The sequence below is a fragment of the Canis lupus genome, chromosome 3, assembly GCF_003254725.2.
Source record: "Canis lupus dingo isolate Sandy chromosome 3, ASM325472v2, whole genome shotgun sequence".
NCBI classification, from domain to species: Eukaryota; Metazoa; Chordata; class Mammalia; order Carnivora; family Canidae; genus Canis; species Canis lupus.
Window position 1 is genome coordinate 66,765,042 of NC_064245.1, and position 25,370 is coordinate 66,790,411.

The 25,370-nt window shown below is 36.6% G+C and overlaps 1 protein-coding gene and 1 pseudogene across 6 annotated transcripts in view; both read left to right on the forward strand.

Moving 5' to 3' along the window:
* Positions 1-25,370, forward strand: part of RAB28 (RAB28, member RAS oncogene family) — a 137,339-nt gene that overhangs the window by 66,996 nt on the left and 44,973 nt on the right. For all 6 annotated transcript variants that reach the window (XR_003132081.3, XR_007409924.1, XR_007409925.1 and 3 more), the window contains exon 5: positions 22,613-22,716. Coding sequence is in view for 3 of the 6 variants with exons in the window: in XM_025437404.3 (XP_025293189.1) it covers positions 22,613-22,716 (104 nt within the window). In the remaining 3 variants the exon portion in view is untranslated. The remainder of the gene's footprint in view (positions 1-22,612; positions 22,717-25,370) is intronic.
* LOC112653447 (secretory carrier-associated membrane protein 3-like) lies at positions 3,811-7,820 on the forward strand (annotated as a pseudogene).

A 25,370-nucleotide genomic window follows, 5' to 3' on the forward strand; every position in this document is an offset into this window, starting at 1 on the left:
TTGCTGTACCAAGCACAATGGTGAGGGAGACAGTATGATAGTGTTGTTTTAGAGTGATGTGCTGAGTACATAACGGGACTTTTACAGCAGAAGTAAATACATAAACAGAATCTTAAGAGATATGCAGGAACGTCGCATACAAAAAAAGGGCAAGAAAGAGCAGTCCAGGTGAAGTAAAACCTTAGAAGCTAGAAAAGAGCCTGAAATATAATGTAAATTTATTTGTCCCATTTGGAGGTTAGGGTGTAAGGCAAGGAGAGCTGAGAAACATATAATGTTTTAAGGAGTTTAGATTTTCTCCTAAGAGCAAAGAAAACCTCTGAAGGCTTTTAAACAGAAGAGTGGTTTTGACCAGTAGTGTAGAATAAGGGTCCACTTTTTGTATGGCCCATTATATAAGAATGGTTTTTACATTTTTAAATGGTTGGAAAACATCAAAAGAAGGATATTCCAAAAGTTATATGAAAATTGTCCATATATAGTTAGTTTTATTGGAAGAGAGCCATACTCATCTTTTACATTGTGTCTGTGGCTGTTTTTTCACTACAATGACACAGTTGAGTAGTTGCTATGGAGAACATATGACCCACAAACTCTAATGTATTTACTATTTGACTCTGTACAGAGAAAAGTATGCCAAAACCTTATCTAAATACATCAATTAAAATATAAAGCTAGTCAGAATGGATAAAAAAGCAAGACCCACTTAGATGCTGACTATAAGAAACCCATTTAAAATATGAAGATTCAGAGAGGCTAAAAGTGAAAGGAATGAAAAAGAAATATTCTGCACATACTAATTAAAAGAAAATTGGAGCAGCAACATTAATAGTATAAACAAGGAATTTAATGCAGGTATTAAAAAAGAAAATATAACATTCAGAGGGTTAATTCCCAGAAAGTCATTACAATCCTTATGTCTATAAACCCATAAAGAGATCTTCAAAATACTTAAAGCAAAAACTGATAGAACAGAAAATAGAAATAGACAAATCCGCCAATGCAGCTGAGACTTCAACACCCCTCTCAATACTGGTAGGGCCTATAGACAAATAATCAGTCAGGAGGACATAGATGACATGAACAGCATTGACCAGCTGGACCTGATTGACATATATGGAACATTCCATTCAACAACAGCAGAGTAAATGTGCTTTCAAGTGCACACAGAATAAGATAGACCATTTTCTGGTCTATAAAGAAAACTCTTAACAAATTTAGGAGAATTGAAAATGTTGTTTGTCACTAGTGAAATGAAACTAGAACTTAGTAACAGAAAGATATTTGTAATATGCCAAAATATATGGAAATTAAACAGCTCACCTTTAAGTAACCAGTGGTCCAAAGATTTTTAATTGAACAAAAACGAAAACACATGTCAAAATTTATAAGATACAGCTGAAGTACTAGTGTTTAGAGATAAGTGGTTAGTATTATTAAATGCTTATATTTGGAAAGAAAAAAAATTCTCAAAATCCGTGATCCAAGCTAAGAAATTAGAAAATGAAAGGCAAATTAAACCTAAAGCAAAAAAAAAAAAAAAAAAAAAAAAAAAAAAATTTTAACCTAAAGCAAGCAGAAGAAAGGAAATAGTAAAGGCAAAAGTAGAAATCAAAAACAGAGAAATCAGGGTATCCGAGTGGCTCAGTTGATTGTGTCCAACTCTTGATCACAGCTTGGGTCATGATATCAAGGTCATGAGATCAAGCCCCACATTGGGCTTTGTGCTAGGGATGGTGCCTGCTTAAGATTCTCTGTCTCCCTCTGTCCCTATTTCCCTCCATCCCCTGCCCCCTGGAAAAACAAAACAAAACAAAACAGAAATTAATGAAACTAAAAACTGGTCCTTTAAAAAGAGCAACGAAATTGATAAACCTCTAGCCAAATTGAGCATGAAAAAAAAGGTACAGATTTCAACATCAGGAATGAAAGAGGTGAATTTACCACATATCCTGCAGGTGTTAAAAGGAGAATCTTGAATATTAAGAAAAATTTTACTTCCGTAAATTTGACAACATAGCTTAAATAAACAAATTCCTGTAAAAATACAAACTACTAGAGTTCATTCAAGAAGAATTAGATTAAACTGATACTGCTATATTTATGGAAAAAATCGAATTCATAATTTAAAATGTTCTCAACAAGTAAAACTGTAGGCCCAAATGGTTTTACTGGTGAATTCTACCAAACATGTTTAGAAGAAATAATACCCATTATATTTAAACTCTTTCAGAAAACCAAAGATATCACACTTTCCAATTCACAGCAGCAGCATTAATCTGATACTAAAATCAGATAATGACACTATAAGGAAACTGCAGACCGATATCCCTCATGAACATAGATGCATACACAAAAAATTCCTTAACAAAATCCTAACAATGAATTCAACAATATACAGTGTAAAAAAAATACTACATCATGTCCAAGTGTGATTTATCCTGGAAATCCAAGGCTAATTCAGTATTCAAAAATCAATTAATATCATTTACTATATCAATAGGCTAAAGAAGAAAACCCATTTGATAATCTCAACAGATGTAATAAAAGTCATTTGACTAAATTCAACATCAATTCATGTTTTAAAAAAACTCTCAGCAAACTAGGAATGAGAGGGAACTTCTTCAGTCTGATAAAGGGCATCTTTAGTTGCCTTTTATAGTTGCCTAACTATAAAAAATAGTTAATATTACACTGAGTAGTCCAAAGTGAATGCTTTCCTCCTGAAATCAGGTACAAGGCAAGGATGTCTGCTCTCAACAATTCTTGTGTTCAGCATCATTCTTGAGGTCCTAGCCAATAAGAAAAAGATAAGATATGCAGATTAAAAATGAAGAAGCAAAATGACTAAATTTTCAAATATGATTATGTTGAAAATTCCTGTGTTGAAAAAATTGTGCAAGCACAAGACCCAAATAAAATAAGACAAATATCACATTAAAGGCGACAAAGACTAAATATTATAGATGTTAACTTCTTCTCAAATTGATTTACTGATTCAGCATAATTTCAGTAAAAGCCTGATGGTATTTTTGCATATGGTATTTAGACAAACCATATCTAAAGTGTATATGGAAGGGTAGAAGGCCAAGAATAAGTCACTCTACTCCTGAATTACAAGCTGAGGAACATTTACCATGCTATTGATCAAGACTTTTTATAAGTAGCTTATAATAAAGACAGTGCGGAATTCACTCGGGGAAACAGAATAGAGATGCTGGAAACAGAGCTCATGTAGATGGAACTTGGTTGTTATTTTGAAAGTGGTATTGAAAATCTTTGAGAAAGAGTAGAATATTTAAAAAGTAATCCTGGGACAGTTTATTTGAAAAGGAAAGTGGATCCCTGTATTAACCCCATATTAATGGATTAATATTAGTGGATCCCCATACAGTGGATCATCTGTATTAACACAAAAAATCACTTCACCTGGAATGAAATGTTAATGGCACAATTTTTAGAAGGAAAAATACAGTAAGTTCTTTCCTATCTTGGTATGTGGAAGGAGTCTTTAAACAAGATGCAGTTGCTAAATTTAAATAATATATCAATCACATAAGAGAAGTATGTTTGTTTCTACCAAGTGACACATTAAAGAATTGAAAAAGATAAGGCACAAATTGGGAAAATATATTTATAACAAAGTAAATGACAAAAGATTACTATACTTTTACAATTGTACAAGGAAAATACAACTCACTAGGGAAATGGACATAAAACAGAAATAGGAATTTCACAGAATAAGAAAGACAAATGGCCCAAAGACATGAAAATAAGTACAGTCTCCTCACTGAGAAAGAAATGCAAAATATGACCACAGGTACGTGATAAGGTACAAATCAAGAGGCCTAAGAAAAATAGTGATGGAGACGTAATAAGGATCTACAAGAGTTCATATTCACTGCTAGATGGATTACAAATTGGCACAACCACTTTGAGAATAATTAGGCATTATTCTATAAAGAACATTTGTAGACTATCCTTGATCTCAGCCAAAGGCTGAGAACCAATGAACATTCATAGACTAGGATTTAACATTTTTTTTCCTCTACTGTATATCTCAGACTGCTTCACATACGTATCAGGTGACAGGTACTGTGAATAGTCACGTTGCGTCATTGGTAATAGCTAACAATTGGAAAAAAGTCAAATATCCATCAGTTAGGAGAAAAGAGATATAAATTGTGGTATGTTTATCAAAGGTATCTTATATGGCATTGAAAGTGAGTGAACTGGGACACCTGGGTGGCTCAGCGGTTGAGCGGCTGCCTTTGGCCCAGGGCATGATCCCGGAGTTCCAGGATGGAGTCCCACATCGGGCTCCCTGCATGGAGCCTGCTTCTCCCTCTGCCTGTGTCTCTGCCTCTCTCTCTCTCTGTTGCTCATGAATAAATAAAATATTTTAAAAAGTGAACTATTCTACTTGGGATAACGTACACGAAACAATGTGGTATAAATAAGGCAGTCCCAGAAGACGACATGTGTACATATGTGAAGAGAAAGTTGTGTGAGTGTTAAGAATGCAGACTCTGGAGCTGGATTGCTGTGGGTTTGAGTTCTGACTCCCCTGCTTACTAGATGTGTGTTCTTACATAAGTCATTTACCTTTCTGTGCCTCAGGTTTTTCATCAGTCAAATGATGGCTGTTGTGAGGATGAAGTGATTTAATATGTATAGAGAAACTGTAAAACTACTGCTCTAGAAATGTTATGTCTTCTTATTACTGAGTTCTTTTGCATCAGGCACTTTTTACTGTTTTCTTTTTGTTGTTATTTAAATGATCTTTTATTTCCTCTCCCAGTAGATCTAATATATTATGGGGAATTGGAAAATACAAAGACTTAAATAACCATAATGTAATTGCCAATAGAGGCAATTTTTTTTTTTAAAGATTGATTGATTGAGACATAGAGAGAGAGAAAGAGAGAGGCAGAGACATAGGCAGAGGGAGAAGCAGCCTTCCCACAGGGAGCCTGATGCAGGACTCAATCCCAGGATCCCGGAATCATGACCTGAGCCAAAGGCAGATGCTCAACCACTGAGCCACTCAGGCACCTCCAATTGAGGCAGTTCTTACCATGGCTTCTGTTCTTTGCAAGATCCCAAGGTATGCTGGTATCTAGACAGGACAAATACAGTTTTTTTTTTCCATGCAAATCTGTGTATGAAAGGCATAAGTGAATTTGGACCCTATTATATCTATATATCATGCAGAATTTTGTGAACCTGTACAGTTCTATGCAGGTATGAAATTCTCTAGTAAGAATTCCTGTGGAGAATATTCAAAACATTAGTTAATTTTCCAGTTCATTTAGGCTTTTGGCATTTGGGCAAATCCTAATATTGATGATTTGTGCACACGTTATAGAAAGCAATAAAAAGTTGTAGATAGCCACAAATATAGAAAGATTTATTTATCCTGTGGTGCTATGTTCTCAGACCTATTATATCATTTTAGTGTGAAGTTAGAGGGGAAGTAGTTATCCATTATCTATCCCCAGAAAGAAATTGGATAATCTAAATAGCGAGGCTAAATAAGTTGAGGAAATAATATGAATTCGCACGTACTCTCTCCTGTCCTCTTGATCCTGGCTGCTGGTGGTGTTGCTCTGGTGGCTCTACAGAGTTCATGTTCATTACTGCTTCAGAATTCTTACACGTTGGTTTGTGATATATATGTGACTACAAAGGATATGCAATGCAAAGTGATTAGGCAAATTTTGTAATAATATGGATAATCTATAAAGGTGTTGGAGAATTATTAGAAGTAAAGTAGTTAACAAATGAGGATCTGGCAGAGTCAGGTGATAAATAAGTAAATCCATGAGGCTCATGGCACATACAGGAGGTCAAAAGAATCTGATCTGGTAAAGGAAAAATATAAAAACTATGAATATTTTAGCAACAGTGACTTCTTTATGATCATATGAAAAATTAGGTTTGAAGAGAATATTGTCATTTTAATTTTAACAGGAAGTTTTAATATAGTGGGCTATACATACATAAGAATCCATAAGACATATGTATAGGTAGAAGAATAGCCCTTCCTGCGTCAGGATGTAGAGTGTGGCCAGGCACCCCAGAGGCCTCTGAAGTGTCTTTTAACAATCCTCTTGCCAATGTTAGGGATAACTCGTATTCGTTTTTCCTGATCTTTTCCTTGCTGTTGTTTTTATTTATTTTTATTTTTTATTTTTTAATTGAAAAATTTTTAATTTTTTTAAATTAAAAAAATTTTTTTTACATTTTTTTTTACTTTATTTTAGTTTTATCATCTGTATGTACTTCACTAAATAATATTTATTTTGGTTATTTAAAGAATTTCATATGAATGATGTCATTTATGTGTATTCCTTTGTGGCTTACGTCTATTTTTCACACCTTTTTGTGATATTCATTCTTATTATGAAGTGAGACTCTATTAATTTTTCAGTCCTGTATAGTATTCCTGCGAAACAAGAAAGGATATAGAGGTGATTCATGAACAATGTAGGGGTTAGGGAATGACATCCACGCAGTCGAAAATCCACATGTAACTTTTGACCAAAAACTTAACTACTAGTAGCCTACTGTTTACTGGAAGCCTTACAGATAACATAAGCTATTGGTTAACACGTATTCTGTATGTTGTATGTGTTATATACTGTATTTTTATAGTAAAGTAAGCTAGAGAAAAGTGTTATTAAGAAAGTCATAAGGAAAATAAAATACATTTACAGTACTCTACTGTATTTATCCCAAAAAATCTACACATGGAAGGGAGCTCTAAGGGTTACTGTCTCTGCCCCCTACTGTCCAAGGGCTTAGACAGTAGGGGGCAGCCTGGGATGTAGTTACAAACTGGGCTCAGCGCAAGCTTCCCAACCCCTCTTAAGGTCCCAGCTGTGTGATCCAGCACTCACCTAGCCCACAGAATGCCACACTTGATGCCTGCAACTCTCTGAGCCCTGGAAGCTACCACTAGTCTGAGAGCCTCCTGCCTCTGGCCTATTGCTTCCACCCTTGGCTCACTCCCTTATGGTCCTCCAGAAAGCTTACAGTGGGACTCCTACAGCACCCAGGCTTCCCCTCAGCAGTCCCAGCTGTCCTGCTAAAGACACAGAAGCAGCTTAGCTGGAAGGCAGAGGAGTTGGATCAGAGAAGGTAAGGGATGCAGCATGCTGCCTGGAGGAACACAGCTCCTCGACAGAATAGTTAGCCCTTCTTTTTGCTTAGCTTGACCCTACTTTGTACAGGACATCTCCATGGAGATCCTCCAAGAATTTCAGAAGAGCCTATGCACCATGTATGACCTCTGCATGGGCAGCTCTCTGACTCTTCTCCTGAATTTCCTCTCCTGCCCAGCTTTTCATGGAGACCAGAAGTGGCTCAGGCTTGGGCAACTCCTCTGAGTTGTCCTTTGCACTCACTGCTCCTTTGTGTGCTGATACTGCCCCATGTGTAAGGCTTTCGGGAGCAATAGTTCATTCAGTTTCTTTGTTTTCTTCATTGTCTTCATCCAGGATTTTTTTTGTCCTCCAGGCCATAGGCATTCCAGGTTGGGGGTTCAGTGGCTGGATCTCTGCTCTGATGGTGCTGAAGACACTGTCGGCCTTCAGTGGCTGTCGCTGTGCTCATGCTGTTGCTTGCCCTGTTCTTCATTAGCATCAGTGTACTGGGAATTGTGATGCTCAGGCAGATCCACTCCTTGTACTGCTGCACAGATGCCAGGTTTTAGGAGGCCTGGCCAGAATTTGCTTCTGGTGTCTTCAGTTTGGTGGTACAAACTGTAGCTTACAGTGCAACCACTGGGGTTCAAAAATGCCTTCCAGGCCCCGTGACCCCTGACTGGGATGCCCTGGCTCTGCCACTGGAGGGAGCTAGCTTAGTTCACACCCCTGAGATCTCTGGGACTTGGCAAGAGATCACTACTTGAGGTCTCCTCTCTCATGCCCTGCCCCTGCCCACTGCCCACTGCCCACCGTCCCAAGAGCCCCCTGTGACCAGTCACTGCTTCCCTCCTCTACTTCCTAGTTAGGCCACACCACTGCCACCTCTTACACACTCCAGTCCAGCTTCCCTCTTGTGCCAAGGCAATGGCTTTGGTTATTTAAATATAAGGAAGTAGAACGGAACTCAAAACAACAACAACAACAACAACAACAACAAACATGTAAGTGGACCTGTAGTGTTCAAACCCGAGTTGTAGAAGGGTCAACTGTATGTTATTTTAGAACACAGTTGATACTTTGTATTTTTTAAGGCTTAAAAATATTTTTGTCTTTATTCAACACATACTTTCTAAGTGGCTATTGTATTATATGCTTTTTTGGGTGCTTATCTGCTTTTGTTTTTAGCTACATTGAATAAAAGAACCAAATGAGCATGGCTTAAATAATGAATTTATTATATCAATACATTTGATTTTATAAAACTTCATTTCTGTGTCTCTAAAGCATGAAACATTTAAAGGGAAAATCCTAACGAGGGGAATATTTGGAACAAATTTGGCAATTTTCCTTATTAGAGAATGTACTTTTGCACATTGATAAGGTTAGACACTTAAAACACAGTAGAAAATAGAAAAGGAAGAGACATTTGCTAAATAAATATAAAAACTAATATGCAGGAACAATGTTAAACTGCACTGAGGTTTTTAAATTTATACTAGAAAGTAGTTGTTTCTTTGATGATACCTTTTTTTTTTTTTTTTTTTTTTTTTTTAATCTGTGGAACAGTGATCTTCAGGTAGTTCTGTTTTTTAAAGAAGGTTGGTTTTAGAATCTGCAGAGTCAAAGTCAAGTTCTGGTCACTTTTTTATTTTGTGGCATTAGCAATTCTTTTAATACAGTATGATTTACTATGTCATCAGAGAAAGACAGCATTAGAGAGTGTGCATGGCAGGGTAAAATTAAACACATGCTCACAATCAAATTAATGTATTTCATCTGTCTTCAACTAATAACAATCTGTCATGTTATCTATCTGAGTAGGGGCATAAACAGTTTATTTTGTGTTTGGAGTAACTTCCTGGAGGTAGTTAATGTGACAAGTAGTTTGTTTGAATTGAGTATAACCAGATCAACACTCTAGATGTTTCCTTGATACCCTAAAAATTACTGTGAAAATCTGTACAAGTGCTATATTTGTATTTTGCTTATATTTCTGTAAGTTAGACAGTGACATATTTTATAATTATTTGACAGAGAATATTTCATTTCGGCCATCATATATGATATTATCATATATGAACTGAGGAGCAAATATAGTTTATCCTTTTAATACTTTCTTTCCATTGATAGGGAATAGACATTAATGATCAGCATCATACAGCACTTTCCCTTTTTGTAAAAACAGTACATTCTGGTTTGGATGAAAAAGTCATATTTGTTATCAAATATGTTTTTATAGCATGTTGAAAATGAATATTTAGGAAAACAGGAATATTATAAAGTGTCAGGCCGAAATAAAAAAGTAAATGATACTATTGTGATGTTTTTCAGATTTTAAAAATCTTAGGATTTTTCATCACTTAGTCTAATCAGTGGGTTTGACTATTACATATTTGATACATGTAGTTTATAAGCTATTTATTACATTTGTACTATAACTTTAAAGACTGTTCTGTTCATTACCTCAGTAATCCAATAGGTAGATGCAGTGGAGCTCTTGAATAAGAATGCCTGAATGCCAGTAAACAAATAGGACTTAAAAAAGGAAGTTATCATGTACTTGGCTAATTAATATTAGTGTGTATGTTTTAGAAGTCAAAATATATACATATTTTAAGGACATGTAAATAAAATTTAATACATTATTAAGGATATTTTACTTGTCATATTTGGGCTAATCATGATGAATCATTTTTAAACATTATGTAATTTCACAATTTGTACAGCTGCAAGTACTTTGTAAAGAACTTTATATAATCAAGTGTTAAGGCAAAGAGTATCTTAGTTTATAATGCTGATGGGCTTAGTTTTATGATTTAATATCATTAAAGAATACTTCTAAAGTACTGATAAGAAATAACTAGGTATATAATAGTTCACTTTTTTATAATGACAAGCATTTAAAGCTTATATGTCTTTATTCTTTTAACTAAAACTCTCAATAAAAGACTGCTGAGTGATCATCCCCCAAGCTGATGCTCTTTGTTCTTTGTGAGACACTAGGTGGATTTGGAATTAGATGGCTTGGTTCTGATTCTGGTGCTGCTGATGAGTAGCATTGGGACTTTGGTTGAGTTACTCTGAATTTTTTTTTTTATGTGTGAAAGAGATCAATGCTTTACCTATTTGCCAGGAGTATTACAAGGTCCCAAAATGTTTTGCAAATTTTGAAACAGAGTTTAGATAGTTTCCCAAATCTTCTAGATTTGTTTCTTTCTGTTTTTGCCCTCTCTCATCCTTCTTCCTCATAGTAGCCAAAGTAGTGTTTTCAAAATGCAAGATCACATTGTGCCATTGGTTACAACCCTGCAAGGGCTTCTTATTGCTGAATTTGGATAATATCCTCATGTTATACCTGATATATGTCCTTACTTTTATTTATTATGCTTCTTGGTTTTTCTCAGCTGTACTCAGTCATTTTTCAAAACTCAGTTTTTATCCCAGCTGTTCGAGTAACTGAAACATTTTCCTTCTCCAGTCTCTTCTTAGCATGGTTGGCTTATCCTCATCCTTTAGATCTCAGATCAAAGAGGTCTTCCATAGCTACCATATAAAACTGGCAGAATTACTATCTTGGTTCCTGTCACTCTCTATCTGCTCCTCCCCCAATTTCAGATTATGAAAATTGTTTCATTGCCTTGTTTATTTGTGTTTACTTGTTTATCTGTCTCCCTCATTAATGTCAGAGCCATTTAATGGCAGAAGAAAGGACAGTTCTCCAATATTTCATGTTTTGTTTTTATTTTCCCTAGTAAGTAAAAAATGCAAAAAAAAGACTTCTCAATTTTTAATTAAGTTTAATGTAATTTTGTGATATTCGAGTAAGACATAACCATAATGAAAGAGACAGTTGTAATGCTTAGATTTTTGTTATTTTGCTAATTATAACTTTAAGTTATCATTAGTTAATGATTCAAGACTCCATGTATATTCAGGAAGAGGTTCATTGTTAGCAAGAATGATATAGATCTATATTTTATGTTAGGTAATCTATATTAGTTAAGGTAATACTAATTGCTATGAACAGACAATCCCTAAAGTTTCAACATCTTAGCACAATAGAAATTTATTTCTTGTTTGTGTAAAGACCCAAATCAGGTAATGCTGACCATTAGTGGTTCATCCCACTTTCAGAGACCTAGACTCCTTTGATTTTTCTGGAACTGCTGTTTTCAACAGATGGCTTCATGGGTTACCATGAAAAAGGAGAGTAAGGACTGCCACACGTGGGAGGTTTATATGGGTCAAGCCTAGTAGTGTGTCACTTCTAGTGTCACTTCTTTCTTCATCATTGGTCAGAAGTTAGTGATATGGCCATACCTAACTGCAAGCCAAGCTGAGAAATGTGGGGTAGGTTGAAGAACAGCTATCTACTCTGGCCATCTTATCTATTTTACTCTTCTTTGTGTTAAGAACAGTGAAAGATCTTAGATTTTACCTTGCTTGCGAGCTAATAAGTTAGCCTGCTACCACTGTGGACACTGGTAGAAGGCATGCGGCTCCTGGTTCAGAGATAAAGGACTTTGTTACTCAAAGCACAGCAAAATTGCAAGGTCAGCTCCCTGTTTGCACTAGTTCTACTTGCTCCTAAGTTCCACTAGGGCAGTGTGAGGAGGCCTATGTAGATGATGTGCATGCACTGGTTTTTATCATAGCTGAGGAACCCTGAGCTTAGGAAACCTAAATCCTTTGTAATAGATTATAAGTAAACCTCTGAACTTTGGTGTAGAGAGAGATACTATCTTTATTATAATAGACAATGGACAGACTTACACATATCCCTGAGGAAGGCACTATCTCTATGTTGGCTGCTTGCCAAAAAAAATCTTTGAAAGGGTAGTCCAAAATAAAAGCTGTCATTTAAAAATTTTACTCTTCCCAATTTTAATTTAAAAGATGATATAACAAAGGTACCTGGGTAGCTCAGTCGGTTGAGTGTCTGACTCTTGATTTCATGATCTCAGGGTTGTGGGATCAAGCCCTGTGTTGGGTTCCACTGTGGAATCTACTTGAGAATTCTCTCTCTCCCTCTGCCCCTTCCCCTGCTTGAGAAATAAATAAAATCTTTCAAAAAATTGTGTAACAAATTCTAGCATATTTTTGTCATATATTTATGCATATATATATACATCTATAATATGTTTACAAAACAGGAGCTTTATTAAATGCATGATTTTGCACCCTACTTTTAAATTTAACATCCTATATTGCTTATTTCACTTAAGAGTCTTTTTTCTTCACCTTTATTGGGAGATAATTAACATAGTATAAATTTAAGGTGTACAACATGTTGATTGGATACACTTACATATGCATAAATGATTACCACCAAGGCATTAGCTGACACCTCCATCACCTCACATAATTATTATTTCATTTTGTGGTGATATCATTTAAGATTTGCTTTCTTAGCAGCTTAATGTTGTATATTAGAATCCTAGAACTTACTCATCTTTTTTTTTTTAATTTATTTTTTATTGGTGTTCAATTTACTAACATACAGAATAACCCCCAGTGCCCGTCACCCATTCACTCCCACCCCCCGCCCTCCTCCCCTTCTACCACCCCTAGTTCGTTTCCCAGAGTTAGCAGTCTTTACGTTCTGTCTCCCTTTCTGATATTTCCCACACATTTCTTCTCCCTTCCCTTATATTCCCTTTCACTATTATTTATATTCCCCAAATGAATGAGAACATATAATGTTTGTCCTTCTCCGACTGACTTACTTCACTCAGCATAATACCCTCCAGTTCCATCCACGTTGAAGCAAATGGTGGGTATTTGTCATTTCTAATAGCTGCTTACTCATCTTTCTACTAGAAGTTTGTACCTTTGACCAACACCTTCCCATTTCCTCCAACCTTCAGCTGCTGGTAACCACCATTTTTTGTTTCTCTGAGTTCCACTATTTTAGATCTCTTTTTTCAAAAAAAGATTTTATTTATTTATTCATGAGAAACACACATAGAGAGAGATATTGAGGCAGAGACACAGACACAGGTAGAGGGAGAAGCAGGCTCCATGAGGGAGTCTGACGTGGGACTCAGTCCCGGGTCTCCAGGATCAGGCTCTGGGCTGATGGCGGCGCTAAACCACTGAGCCACCCAGGCTGCCACTTTTTTAGATTCCACCTATAAGTTATATCATACAGTATTTGACTTTCTTGGTCTTTTTTCACTTAGCATAATGTCCACAGGTTTCAACCATGCTTTTGCAAATGACATGATTTTCTTCTTTCTCATGGCTGAATAATATTCCATTGTGTGTGTGTGTATGTATATATATCTATATATACACATCTATCTTTTTTTTTTTTTTAAATTCATTTTCACATAATGTTTTGATTTCCATTATTTTTATTTTTTTTTAACTTTTTTTTATTTATTTATGATAGGCACACAGTGAGAGAGAGAGGCAGAGACACAGGCAGAGGGAGAAGCAGGCTCCATGCACCGGGAGCCTGACGTGGGATTCGATCCCGGATATCCAGGACCGCGCCCTGGGCCAAAGGCAGGCGCCAAACCGCTGCACCACCCAGGGATCCCTATACACATCTATCTATCTATATATATCTTTCTATCTATCTATCTAATCTATACACACACACACACTCATCACATCTTTTTTTAGGAGGGAGAGGGTAACAGGGAGAGGGAGAGTGCAAGGAGGGAGAGAGAGAGAGACAGAGAATCTTAAGCAGGCTCCACTCCTAGCCTGGAGCCTAGTGTTGGGGCTTGATTTCAGAACTGTGAGATCACGACCTGAGCTAAAATCAAGAGTTGGATGCTTAACTGACTGAGCCAATCCGGTGCCCCTATACCACATTTTTATCTATTCATCTGTTGGTGGACACTTCGGTTGTTTCCATGTCTTGGCTATTGTGAATAATGATGCAGTGAATATGGGAGTGCAGATAGCTTTTCAAGATCCTGTTTTTATTCCTGTTGGTTATATACCAAGAAGCAGGATTTTTTTTAAAATTTATTTATTTATGATAGTCACAGAGAGAGAGAGAGAGAGAGAGAGAGGCAGAGACACAGGCAGAGGGAGAAGCAGGCTCCATGCACCGGGAGCCCGACACGGGACTCGATCCCAGGTCTCCAAGATCGCGCCCTGGGCCAAAGGCAGGCGCCAAACCGCTGAGCCACCCAGGGATCCCCAAGAAGCAGGATTTTTAAAGGAACCTCCATACTCTTTTTCCATACTTCATACTGCTTTATATTCCCACCCACAATGCAAAAGGGTTCCCTTTTCTACATTCTCACCAGCACTTGTCTCTTTGATGATAGGCATTCTGGCAGATGTGGGGTATCTCATTCTGTTTTAATTTTTATTTCCCAGATGATATTGAGCATCTTTTTGTGTACTTGTTAGCCATTTGTATGTCTTCTTTGGTAAAATATCTCTTCAGTTTCTCTGCCTGCTTTGTAATGGAGTTGTTTGTTTTTTCACTGTTGGGTATATGAATTCTTCATATATTTTGGATATTAATTCCTTACCAGAAAAATGACTTGCAAATATTTTCTTCCATTCTATAGGTTGTCTTTTCCTTTTGTTTGATGGTTTCCTTTGCTGTAGAGAAGTTTAGTTTGATATAGTCCCATTTGTTTATGTTTTATTTTGTTGCCTTTACTTTTGGTGTCAGACCCCAAAAATCATTGCTAAGACGTTAGTTAATGTCTTTATGATTTTTTTAAAATTTTTATTTATTTATGATAGTCACATAGAGAGAGAGGCAGAGACACAGGCAGAGGGAGAAGCAGGCTCTATGCACCGGGAGCCCGATGTGGGATTCGATCCCGGGTCTCCAGGATCGCGCCCTGGGCCAAAGGCAGGCGCCAAACCGCTGCACCACCCAGGGATCCCAGTCTTTATGATTTTTAAGCCAGAGAGTTTGTGCATGTCTCTTTTGGGACATTTATCTTTCTTCTGATATTTTTTATATTACAAATAACTCTGTGGTGAAGTTCTTAATTTATAATTGTTACTATTACACATCCCTGATGTTTTCTTCAAGATAAACTCTTCCAAGTTGTGTTATCTGGTCATAGAGTATAAATGTTGTAAGATTCAGCACAGATTTCCAAGTTGCTTTTCAAAACCTAGTAACACCATCAACCCTGGGTGTTCTCATGCTTTTTGTTTTGTTTTCAACTTTACCATTTAAAGGTAAATCTCAGTTCTTTTTTTTTTTTTAATCCAAAATCTGTTTATTGGGATAGTGTCCCACTCATCTTGATTCAGGGAGCTTTTAGTGCTGCATCCACCTGAATTGCTTTTCCTTCCGTGGGCTGGCAGAGGACGGTAGAGCAGTTAACACACAGAACTACTGTCTGTGCATGGCTGAAGACGGTGGTGATTTTGTAGCATCCCGGGCACTTCATGTCCATGAAGTAGGATTTGGGGCTCTGCACCAGGCGCTTCTTCTTGTGCTTCCTCTTCTCTTCCAGGGACGGGTGCAGGAGATCCTTCGCAAGGGGCATGTTCTCGTGGGGAGGTCGTCACCACCGGAAAGGCAAATTTTAGTTATTTTTTTTACTTGTTTTTCTTTGCATACCAAGATTGAACAATACTTTCACAGGCTTATGTGAAACATTTTTAAAAAGGCCTTTAAGATAGCCTAACATTCTGTCAAATATAATTATTAGTTACCAGGGATCCCTGGGTGGCGCAGCGGTTTGGCACCTGCCTTTGGCCCAGGGCGCGATCTTGGAGATCCGGGATCGAATCCCACGTCGGGCTCTCAGTGCATGGAGCCTGCTTCTCCCTCTGCCTATGTCTCTGCCTCTCTCTCTCTCTCTCTCTCTCTGTGACTATCATAAATAAATAAAAATTAAAAAAAATTATTAGTTACCTTTCTGAGAAAATATCACTCTCACTGGATTATTAATATTCCATGAAACCCTGTTGGTATCTCTTGATGTAAATCTAAATTTTAAAATATGAAATATTGTAAATTGTATTTTAAAAATACATTAAACCAAAAATTTTGCGTGTTACTCTTTCAAACAACTTTGTAAGTTTTATTGAAGTTATTATTGCTAACCAAAATTAATTAAGCTTCACATATAATTTCTGTTTCATGTACCATGTCATTTTAGGAGCATGACTGATATAGACTTAGTATTTTACCAACTTTTTTTTCCTTTTCCATTTTAATGTATAGTTAGGATGCTCAGGATGCATGAGCCAAGTAATTTTTTTTCATAGTTGGTTTTGATAGTAAAAAAATTTGGATTTTCTTGTCTAATATAGTATTAGAATTTTTTCATCTTTGTGTTTTTTATCCCTATTGATATTAGCTATACCAGAAGGCCTAGGACATTGATATCATTGGTTTATTTCCTGCATTCTTATCCTATAGAGTCTTGACCTCCTGTTTTCAGACCCTAGTTTCGATCTTTTCATAATTTCTGAGACCCTTCCACATCAATAAAGACCTGTATTTTTAATATTTTCCTTGAACAAAAATTTTAAAACTTCTGCTATTTAATTAATGTATGTCTTTTCACTTGTCTTTTCTGTTGGAATAGTCTATCTTCTATAAGGATGATGCTGCCTTCTCCTGAAGCGCTTTTCTTCTTCTTAGATTTTATTTTATTATTATTTTTCAAGAAACTCTATCCCCAGTGTGGGGCTCGAACTCATGACCCTGTGATCTAGAGTCACATAGTCTCGTGCTCTACCAGCTGAGCCACCCAAGTACCCCTCCTGAAGCTCTTTCAAGTGTTGATTTTCCCCTATTGTATCTACCTTATCAGTCAGACTGGAGGTGGGATAGATGACTTTGTTCCGTGTTGCTCTTTCCAGAACATTCTTTTTTGTCTTCCCTAAGATACCTTAGATTTGAATATCAAGCTATATGTTCATACCTCCTGCTAGCTACTTGTATTTGTTGGCAGTATCAGCCAGCCCCTGCCTGAATCAACTCCATGAATTTCTGAGATTTATTCCAGGTCACGGTTGCTCCATTACTGTTGCTGTCACCATTCCTGGTAATTTCAGTGTCCACACAGAGTATTCTTGCTCTCTCATGTTCCCTGAGTCCTTTACTTCTAGCCTTCCTGCCCCTGACCTATGCTAACATACTTATTCTGAAGACCTAGTATCAGTTTCTGTGCCTTCTCTGTAATGTTGACATCAATTTCATGTATCCCAGTCTATCCGTTACCTCCTGTCTTTTCAGCTAAGCTCCTTGAGTAACTCAACTCCAGTTATTTTTAGACTCACACAAAAGCTTAACATCAGTTACCAATTACATCTTAACAATTTTAATTTTCCTGAACCCCTCCTTACTCAACTTAGATTTCATGCTCCATCAATATAATCACTTCCTTACATTTACTATCTTCAGCTTACCTGCCCTTCTTTTCAGTAATTGTACATGGTACAGTTTCTCTGCCTAATTACTTAAGTAATTTCTCTGCTTGAATGCAAACCTTTATCTGCTCAACACTTCCATCCATGCAACTGAGTGTGGCTAGAACAAATCCTATAATATACTGTATCTCATTTTATTTTTATTTTTCAATTTTTAAAAAATATTTTATTTATTTATTCATGAGAGACACAGAGAGGCAGAGACAGGCAGTGGGAGAAGCAGGCCCCCCGCAGAAGCCTGATGTGGGACTTAATCTCCAATCTGAGGGTCACGCCCTGAGCTGAAGGCAGATGCTCAACCGTTGAACCACACAGGTGTCCCCGTGTCTCATTTTAAATCCAAGTAACTGTCTTCAAGTGATTTCTCTGAATGCCTCACATCCCATGTCAAATCCATTAGCATTTGGATTTACTTTTTATCCCAAAAATCTATTGAGAATCTGCCCTACTTTTTTTTTATTGGAGTTCAGTTTGCCAACATATAGCATAACACACAGTGCTCATCCCGCCAAGTGCCCCCTCAGTGCCCATCATCCAGTCACCCCAACCCCCCGCCCACTTCCTCTTCCACTACCCCTTGTTCATTTCCCAGAGTTAGGTGTCTCTCATGTGCTGTCACCCTCACTGATATTTCCCACTCATTTTCTCTCCTTTCCCCTTTATTCCCTCTCACTATTTTTTATATTCCCCAAATGAATGAGACCATATAATGTTTGTCCTTCTCTGATTGACTTATTTCACTCAGTTCCATCCACGTCGAAGCAATGGTGGGTATTTGTCGTTTCTAATGGCTGAGTAATATTCCATTGTATACATAGGCCACATCTTCTTTATCCATTCATCTTTTGATGGACACCGAGGCTCCTTCCACAGTTTGGCTATTATGGACATTGCTGCTATAAACATTGGGATGCAGGTGTCCCGGCGTTTCATAGCATCTGTATCTTTGGGGTAAATCCCCAGCAGTGCAATTGCTGGGTCGTAGGGCAGGAGAATCTGCCCTACTTTTTAACCATCTCTACTGCTACCAAGTATTGTCCAAACTATCATCTTCTCTTTCTTAGACTTTTTTTTTTAACCAAAAATGGAGGGAATTTTATTGCCTTCACCTCACATAACTGAAAAACCCAGTAACTATTCTACCTGTAGGTATGGTGTGATCCAGAGACTCAAAAAATATGTATATATCACTGCAACCCAGTCTCTCTTGGCTCTGCTTTCTTCCCTGAGGTTCTTTTTTTTTTTTCTTTTAGATTTTTACAAAAGCTTCCTCAATGGCTTCTCTGCCTTACATTTGACTTTCTGTAGTTTATTCTCAGCAAAACAGCCCAAATGAACCTTCTAAAATGTCATATTACACTGGGTTTTCTTTGTTTTCTTGAAATATGGCCAGTGCACCCTGTGTGATCTGGTTCCTGGCTTTTTTTTTTTTTTTTTTTTTTTTTTTTAAGATTTTATTTATTTACTCACGAGAGACACAGTGAGAGGCAGAAACAGACAGAGGAAGAGGCAGGCTCCCTGTGGGGAACCCGACATGGCCTCGATCCCAGGTCTCCAGGATCATGCTCTGGGCTGAAGGTGTCGCTAAACCATTGAGCCACTGGCACTGCCATGGTTCCGGCTTTTAAAACTCATTTCAGCCACCTTGGCCTCCTGCTTTTCTTTTACTGCTAAACGTAATCTTCCCATAGGGCCGTTGCACTTACAGTTCTATGTATTTTACTTGTTAGTCTCTTGCCTTTATTAAAATGTAAGCTCCTTGTATCTGTAGCACCCAGGACAGTGCCTGGCCAAACAGGCACTCATATATTTGTTAACTGAATGAATGAATGATCTAGAAAGTGGTTATCCTTTGGAATTGTTAAGCACGTGTTTATGGAGGCTATAGAATGGTTAAGAGAAATTGCATGTATGTACAATGTTAATGCCTTTTTGACCTTCAGTTGCTTAGATATTGGAAAGATATATACTAAAGTGTTATCAGTAGTTGTCTCTAGCATTTTACATTTCATGATTGTTTTTCCGAGTATTTGGGTAATTACTGTTATTAAGAAATTTTTATTCCACTTTCAAAAACAAAACAAGAGAACTAGGAAGTGTGGTTCACTGAAGGACATAACAGAAATTAAATCAAGGCAGTGAGCAGAGAGTGTTATCACATGTATCATAGATGGGTACTGGATAATAATTTTAAGGATGCTCTTAAAAATGAAGAAAGGAAAGATTTAACCAGCATCTCACTATAACTTTTTCTTTGGAATATACATTTCTGGATTATTTAGAATTAAATATTCTAGTAACTGAGTCTTCTTAAGCATTGCCCACTAAATTTAACAGAAGAAAACTTTGTAGTGAAGTTCTGTGAAGGCCTGTTCTGTATCTGCTGTCTCCTTTGTCAGAATCTCAGTTATTTAAAATAACTGTTATGATTGCTGATGGTCTTTTATGTTCCTAAAATATAGGTGGTGGCTTTTTTAGGATCTGGATTATATGTTTTTTACCTTTGGGTTCCCACTGCCTACCATAGTGCTTGGCATATAATAGGTACTCAATGAGCTTTATTGAATAAATGTTGTTTTCAGTTGACCAGTGAAAGTACTAGTTTCTCATGGTTATCTTATATTTTTTGTAAGATTTATTTGTTTATTTTAGACAGAGAGAGTGTGAGCCAGAGTGGGAGCGGTGGGATGCAGAGGGAGAGAATCACAAGCAGACTCCCTCCCTGTTAGTACAGTTCCTGATGTGGGGCTTGATCTCATGACCCTGAGATCATGACCTGAGCCAAAACCAAAAGTTGGATTCTCAGCTGACTGAGCCACCCAGGTGCTCCATCATGGTTATCTTCATTAGGAAAAACCTTTTGCTTGGATAGTAAATTCCCCAGTGCTATAGATAAGTGTATGTAGTAGTTAGGGAGTTGGGGGATAGAAGAGAGGGAGGAGAAATGAGAAGGGAAAAACAGAACAATGACAGAGTATTCCATTCAAAAAGATTAGTTAGCACAGACATGTTAAATGACAAACTTCATGTGTTGTTTTTATTTTTAATTGGACAGTGACATCATTGGGTAATTTTCTTAGTGACATGATTAGTTCTTACTCATGTTGAATTAGGAAAGCATTTTAGCCTCATTACTATGATAAACTAGATGTATAAATGTCAGTGCTAATAGCTTAGTATTTTAGTCTTCTACAAATTGATGCCTGTGGTATCTGGACATTTTTTGGCTTGTTCTTGTAAATAAGGTTTCAGTGATGTTTAAGGAACAGCAGCTTGTGGCCAGAAAAGAAAAAAGCTCCATATTATCCAAGCTAAGCAATATAAATGAGACTCAGAAATCCCTCACTAGATCAAAAATCTACTAGAGAAAGATCTCTTGAGCTTACAGACTAAAGACCTTGAATATAATTTTAAATAAAGCCTTTTATGTAGTATGAGAGCATTTTTTAGTTGATTATCAATTGCCACTATTATGTAGGCTTAGTAGATTTGCAAATTTACAAGTTTTTACAAGTCAGTTGGGTCCCTTCCTCAGGAAATCAGTTTAAGTTTTTTTTTCCTATATTGACTCAAAGAGCCTAGTTGTCCTTAAATCCTGTGAATATATTTGCCTTATAATTTGACGGCATTGAGTCAACACCCTTATAGAGTCTGTAGTGTTATAAAAAGAGAAACTATCCAATAAAGGATCACATTTGAAAAAATAGACTATGCTGGATAAAACCAGTATTGGCTATGAGTACCATGCTTTACTTTAAAGCACCTACACCTATTCAAGGAAATATACCCTTACCCATTACTTTCAAAATGTGTACTTTAGGTTTGGAAAGCAACTGAGATGTATGTTTGTGAAATTAAACTGTGGTTGTAAATAAAGTAAACATGCAACAAAATATTGCTATCTTTTGGCGCAAAATTAATTCTGTATTTGTTTAACATGAAAGTTTATAGAGATTAAAGAGCTATTGTAATTATTAAAGTAGTTAAACTGTTTCAAAGTAAATATGCTTGGGTAAGTGCATCTTACTTTCAGTTCCAGTTGACCCTTGAACAACATGGGGGTTATGAGTGCCGATCCCCTGCATGCACAGCCAAATCCACGTGGAACTTTTGACTCTCTAGAACATAACCACAAACAGCTTATTATTGACTGGAAGACTTACTGATAGCATAAACAGTCAGTTAACACATGTTTTGTTTGCTATGTGTATTATATGCTATATTCTTAAAATAAAGTAGAAAGAAGAATGCTATTAAGAAAATCACAAGGAAGATAAAATACTTTTACAGTGCTGTACTGTAAAAACTCACATGTAAGTTCAAACCCATGATGTTCAAAGGTCAACTATAATCATTATGTTTAAACATGTTATACTAATTAGATCTTTTTTGGGTCTCATCAATGTGCCTGAAGCTGTAGGTAATTAGAATGATAAATTTCATTTTTCAAGTACTTTTCATGTGCTGGTCATTGTGGACTGTCCTTGGATTCACTCTCAGATAACTCTACATAAGATAGGCATATTTGTTATTCTTAGTTTTTTAAATTTGACAAATACCCACCATTTGCTTCAACATGGATGGAACTGGAGGGTATTATGCTGATTGAAATAAGTCAATCGGAGAAGGACAAACCTTATATGGTCCCATTTATTTAGGGAATATAAATAATAGTGAAAGAGAATAGAAGGGAAGGGAGAAGAAATGGGTAGGGAATATCAGAAAGGGAGACAGAACATGAAGACTCCTAACTCTGGGAAACGAACTAGGGGTGGTGGAAGGGGAGGAGGGCGGGCAGTGGGGGTGAATGGGTGATGGGCACTGAGGGGGGCACTTGACGGGATGAGCACTGAGTGTTATTCTGTATGTTGGCAAATTGAACACAAATAAAAAAATAAATTTATTATTAAAAACGTGTAGAGTCAAGTATAAAAAGTTTAAAGAAATTGCTCAAGGCGATGACACAGCTAGTGTCTAAGCTGGTATATAATATTGGAAAGTAAGTCAAATTTAAGCATGTTAACAGTGAATTGATTGACTCAGATAATCGAGTTTTGTTCTGTTTTTGTTCACTTTTCTAGTTGATTTGGAGCATATGCGAACGGTAAAACTTGAAAAACACTTACGGCTTTGCCAGGAAAATGGTTTTAGTAGCCACTTTGTCTCAGCAAAGACAGGAGACTCTGTAAGTAAAATAATGAATACTGAATATTTTGTTTAATAATAATATTCACTGGAAGTGTACTTCCTAGGCTTAATTTTTGGAACAAATTAATTCCTATTGAAGACATAAAATAGATATGTTTATGCTGTTTATATTATCTTTACAATTCATTTAATGTAAGTATATGGTTATTTTAAGGAATTTAAAAGTACAAGAGTTAAAAAACATAAATTTAAAAAAAGAACATAAAAATCACCTACTATCTCAGCATCCAGAGATGACCATTCACAACTTCATGTGATTCCTGATAGTTTCTGATACTCTCAAATATTCATGCTATTGCTGTTGCTGCTAGTGAATTGCATTCACTGAATACTTGTTTCCTGACTTGCAAGTGCTGTGCTGCTCTCATTATCTCTGTGCTATAGATGAGTCCTAGAGAGATTATGTAAGGGGAGTCCAGGGTACACAGTTCAGGAGTGGTGGGGATAGGATTTGCAAACCTAATTAGTGACACTCCGGGGTTATTAATTGTACTAAATATTTTAAAAAGTAAGATTATAATATAGAAATAATTCAGTCTTTTAGTTTTTTTTTTTTAGTTTTTTAATTTAATATATTTGCACATAGAAAATTTGGCCATGTCATTTAATATTACTAAATAGGTTTAATAACCCATCAGATTATTGTATGAGTACTGTATCACTGCAGTATTTTTTTTTTAACATCCAGGATTTATTTATTTCCTTTTACATCTTTGTCAATTTTGTAGGCCAAAAAAACCCCAAAAAGACAAAAAAATGATATCTTGCTACTTGAATTTCTTTGATTGCTATCAGGGTTGAACTTTTTAAAATTTCATTACCTGTTTATTTTCTGATTATTATCAGAACACTTTCTCCCAAGATAATGCAAACATGGGCAATACCCACACATGCCATTTAAAAATATATAAAATCAGTACCATGGATTGATCTTCTACCTTCACTTACTTTCCTAGGGGGTCTTCTGTCATTTTAGAACTATTTTATTTTATTTTATTTTATTTATTTTATTTTATTTTATTTTATTTTATTTTATTTTATTTTATTTTATTTTATTTATTTTATTTTATTTTATTTTATTTTATTTTATTTTATTTTATTATTTTATTTATTTATTTTATGTATGAGAGAGAGCATGTGAGCGGGGAGGGAGGGGCAGAGGGAGAGAAGGAGAGAGCATCTTTTTTTTTTTTTTTGTATGTATATTTTTATTGGAGTTTGATTTGCCAACATATAGCATAATACCCAGTGCTCATCCCATCAAATGCCCCCCTCAGTACCCGTTACCCAGTCACTCCATCCCCCCACCTACCTCCCCTTCCACCACCCCTTGTTCGTTTCCCAGAGTTAGGAGTCTCTCATGTGCTGTAACCCTCACTGATATTTCCCACTCATTTTCTCTCCTTTTCCCTTTAATCCTTTTCACTATTTTTTATATTCCCCACATGAATGAGACCATATAATGTTTGTCCTTCTCCAATCGACTTACTTCACTCAGCATAATACCCTCCAGTTCCATCCACATTGAATGAAGCAAATGGTGGGTATTTGTCGTTTCTAATAGCTGAGTAATATCCCATTGTATATATAGGCCACATTTTCTTTATCCATTCATCTTTCGATGGACACCGAGGCTCCTTCCACAGTTTGGCTATTGTGGACATTGTTGCTATAAACATTGGGGTGCAGGTGTCCTGCCGTTTCACTGCATCTGTATCTTTGGGGTAAATCCCCAGCAGTGCAATTGCTGGGTCGTAGGGCAGGTCTATTTTTAAAGGAGAGAGCATCTTAAGCATCTTAAGAGCATCTTCCATGTCTGGTACAGAGCTTGATGTGGGGCTCAATTTCATTATCCTGAGATCATGACCTGAGCCAAAACCAAGAGTCAGAAGCTTAACCAACTGAGCTACCCAAGTGTCCCTAGAATTATTTTAACTTCCAGTATTTTGGCTTGTGTTTAACCGCTCCAGATTTTTGTGTACTTGTGTTGAGCCCTCCTTAAAAATTCTTGTTATTTTGTCTTGAAATGCAACTTTGAAGTGGTTTATTCTTATGGAACCACTTTAAGACTTTAGTGATCCCCATCTTCAGATTATTCCCCCCATCACCTGAGCTTCTAACTGTACTTTCTCTAATACTTACCTTTGTCATAATTCTTAGTAATTTCAATATCTTTGTTTGTCCTCCACCTCACCTCAGCCACTCACTCCCAGGCTCTCATTACAGATCACTACAGCTCTTCTGTTACCTTCCATCTCAATGTCAGACATCCTGGTCACTGACCACCCTCCTGTCTGTCCAGCTCATACCCTTGACTTCCCTAATTCATCAATCTGCAGTTCTGATAGGACCTGGTAGATGCTGATCTTAACCTTTTTAATGTCCCTAACCTCCTTTCATGTCCTCATTTTCCTAATTTCCTAACTTAAATCTCATGACCAACCAAAATCTTTGCCATGCATATGCCCTTAATTTCCTTTCCTCTATGACTTTATTGGACTCACTTGGCTAAACCTGAACTCTGGTTTAAACCAAAGTTTTAAAAGATCTTCAACATTTCCTCATCCATTCTCTCAGCTGATGACTTTGTTTCCTATTTTACAGAAATTTGAAGCCAACAGAAGATAACTG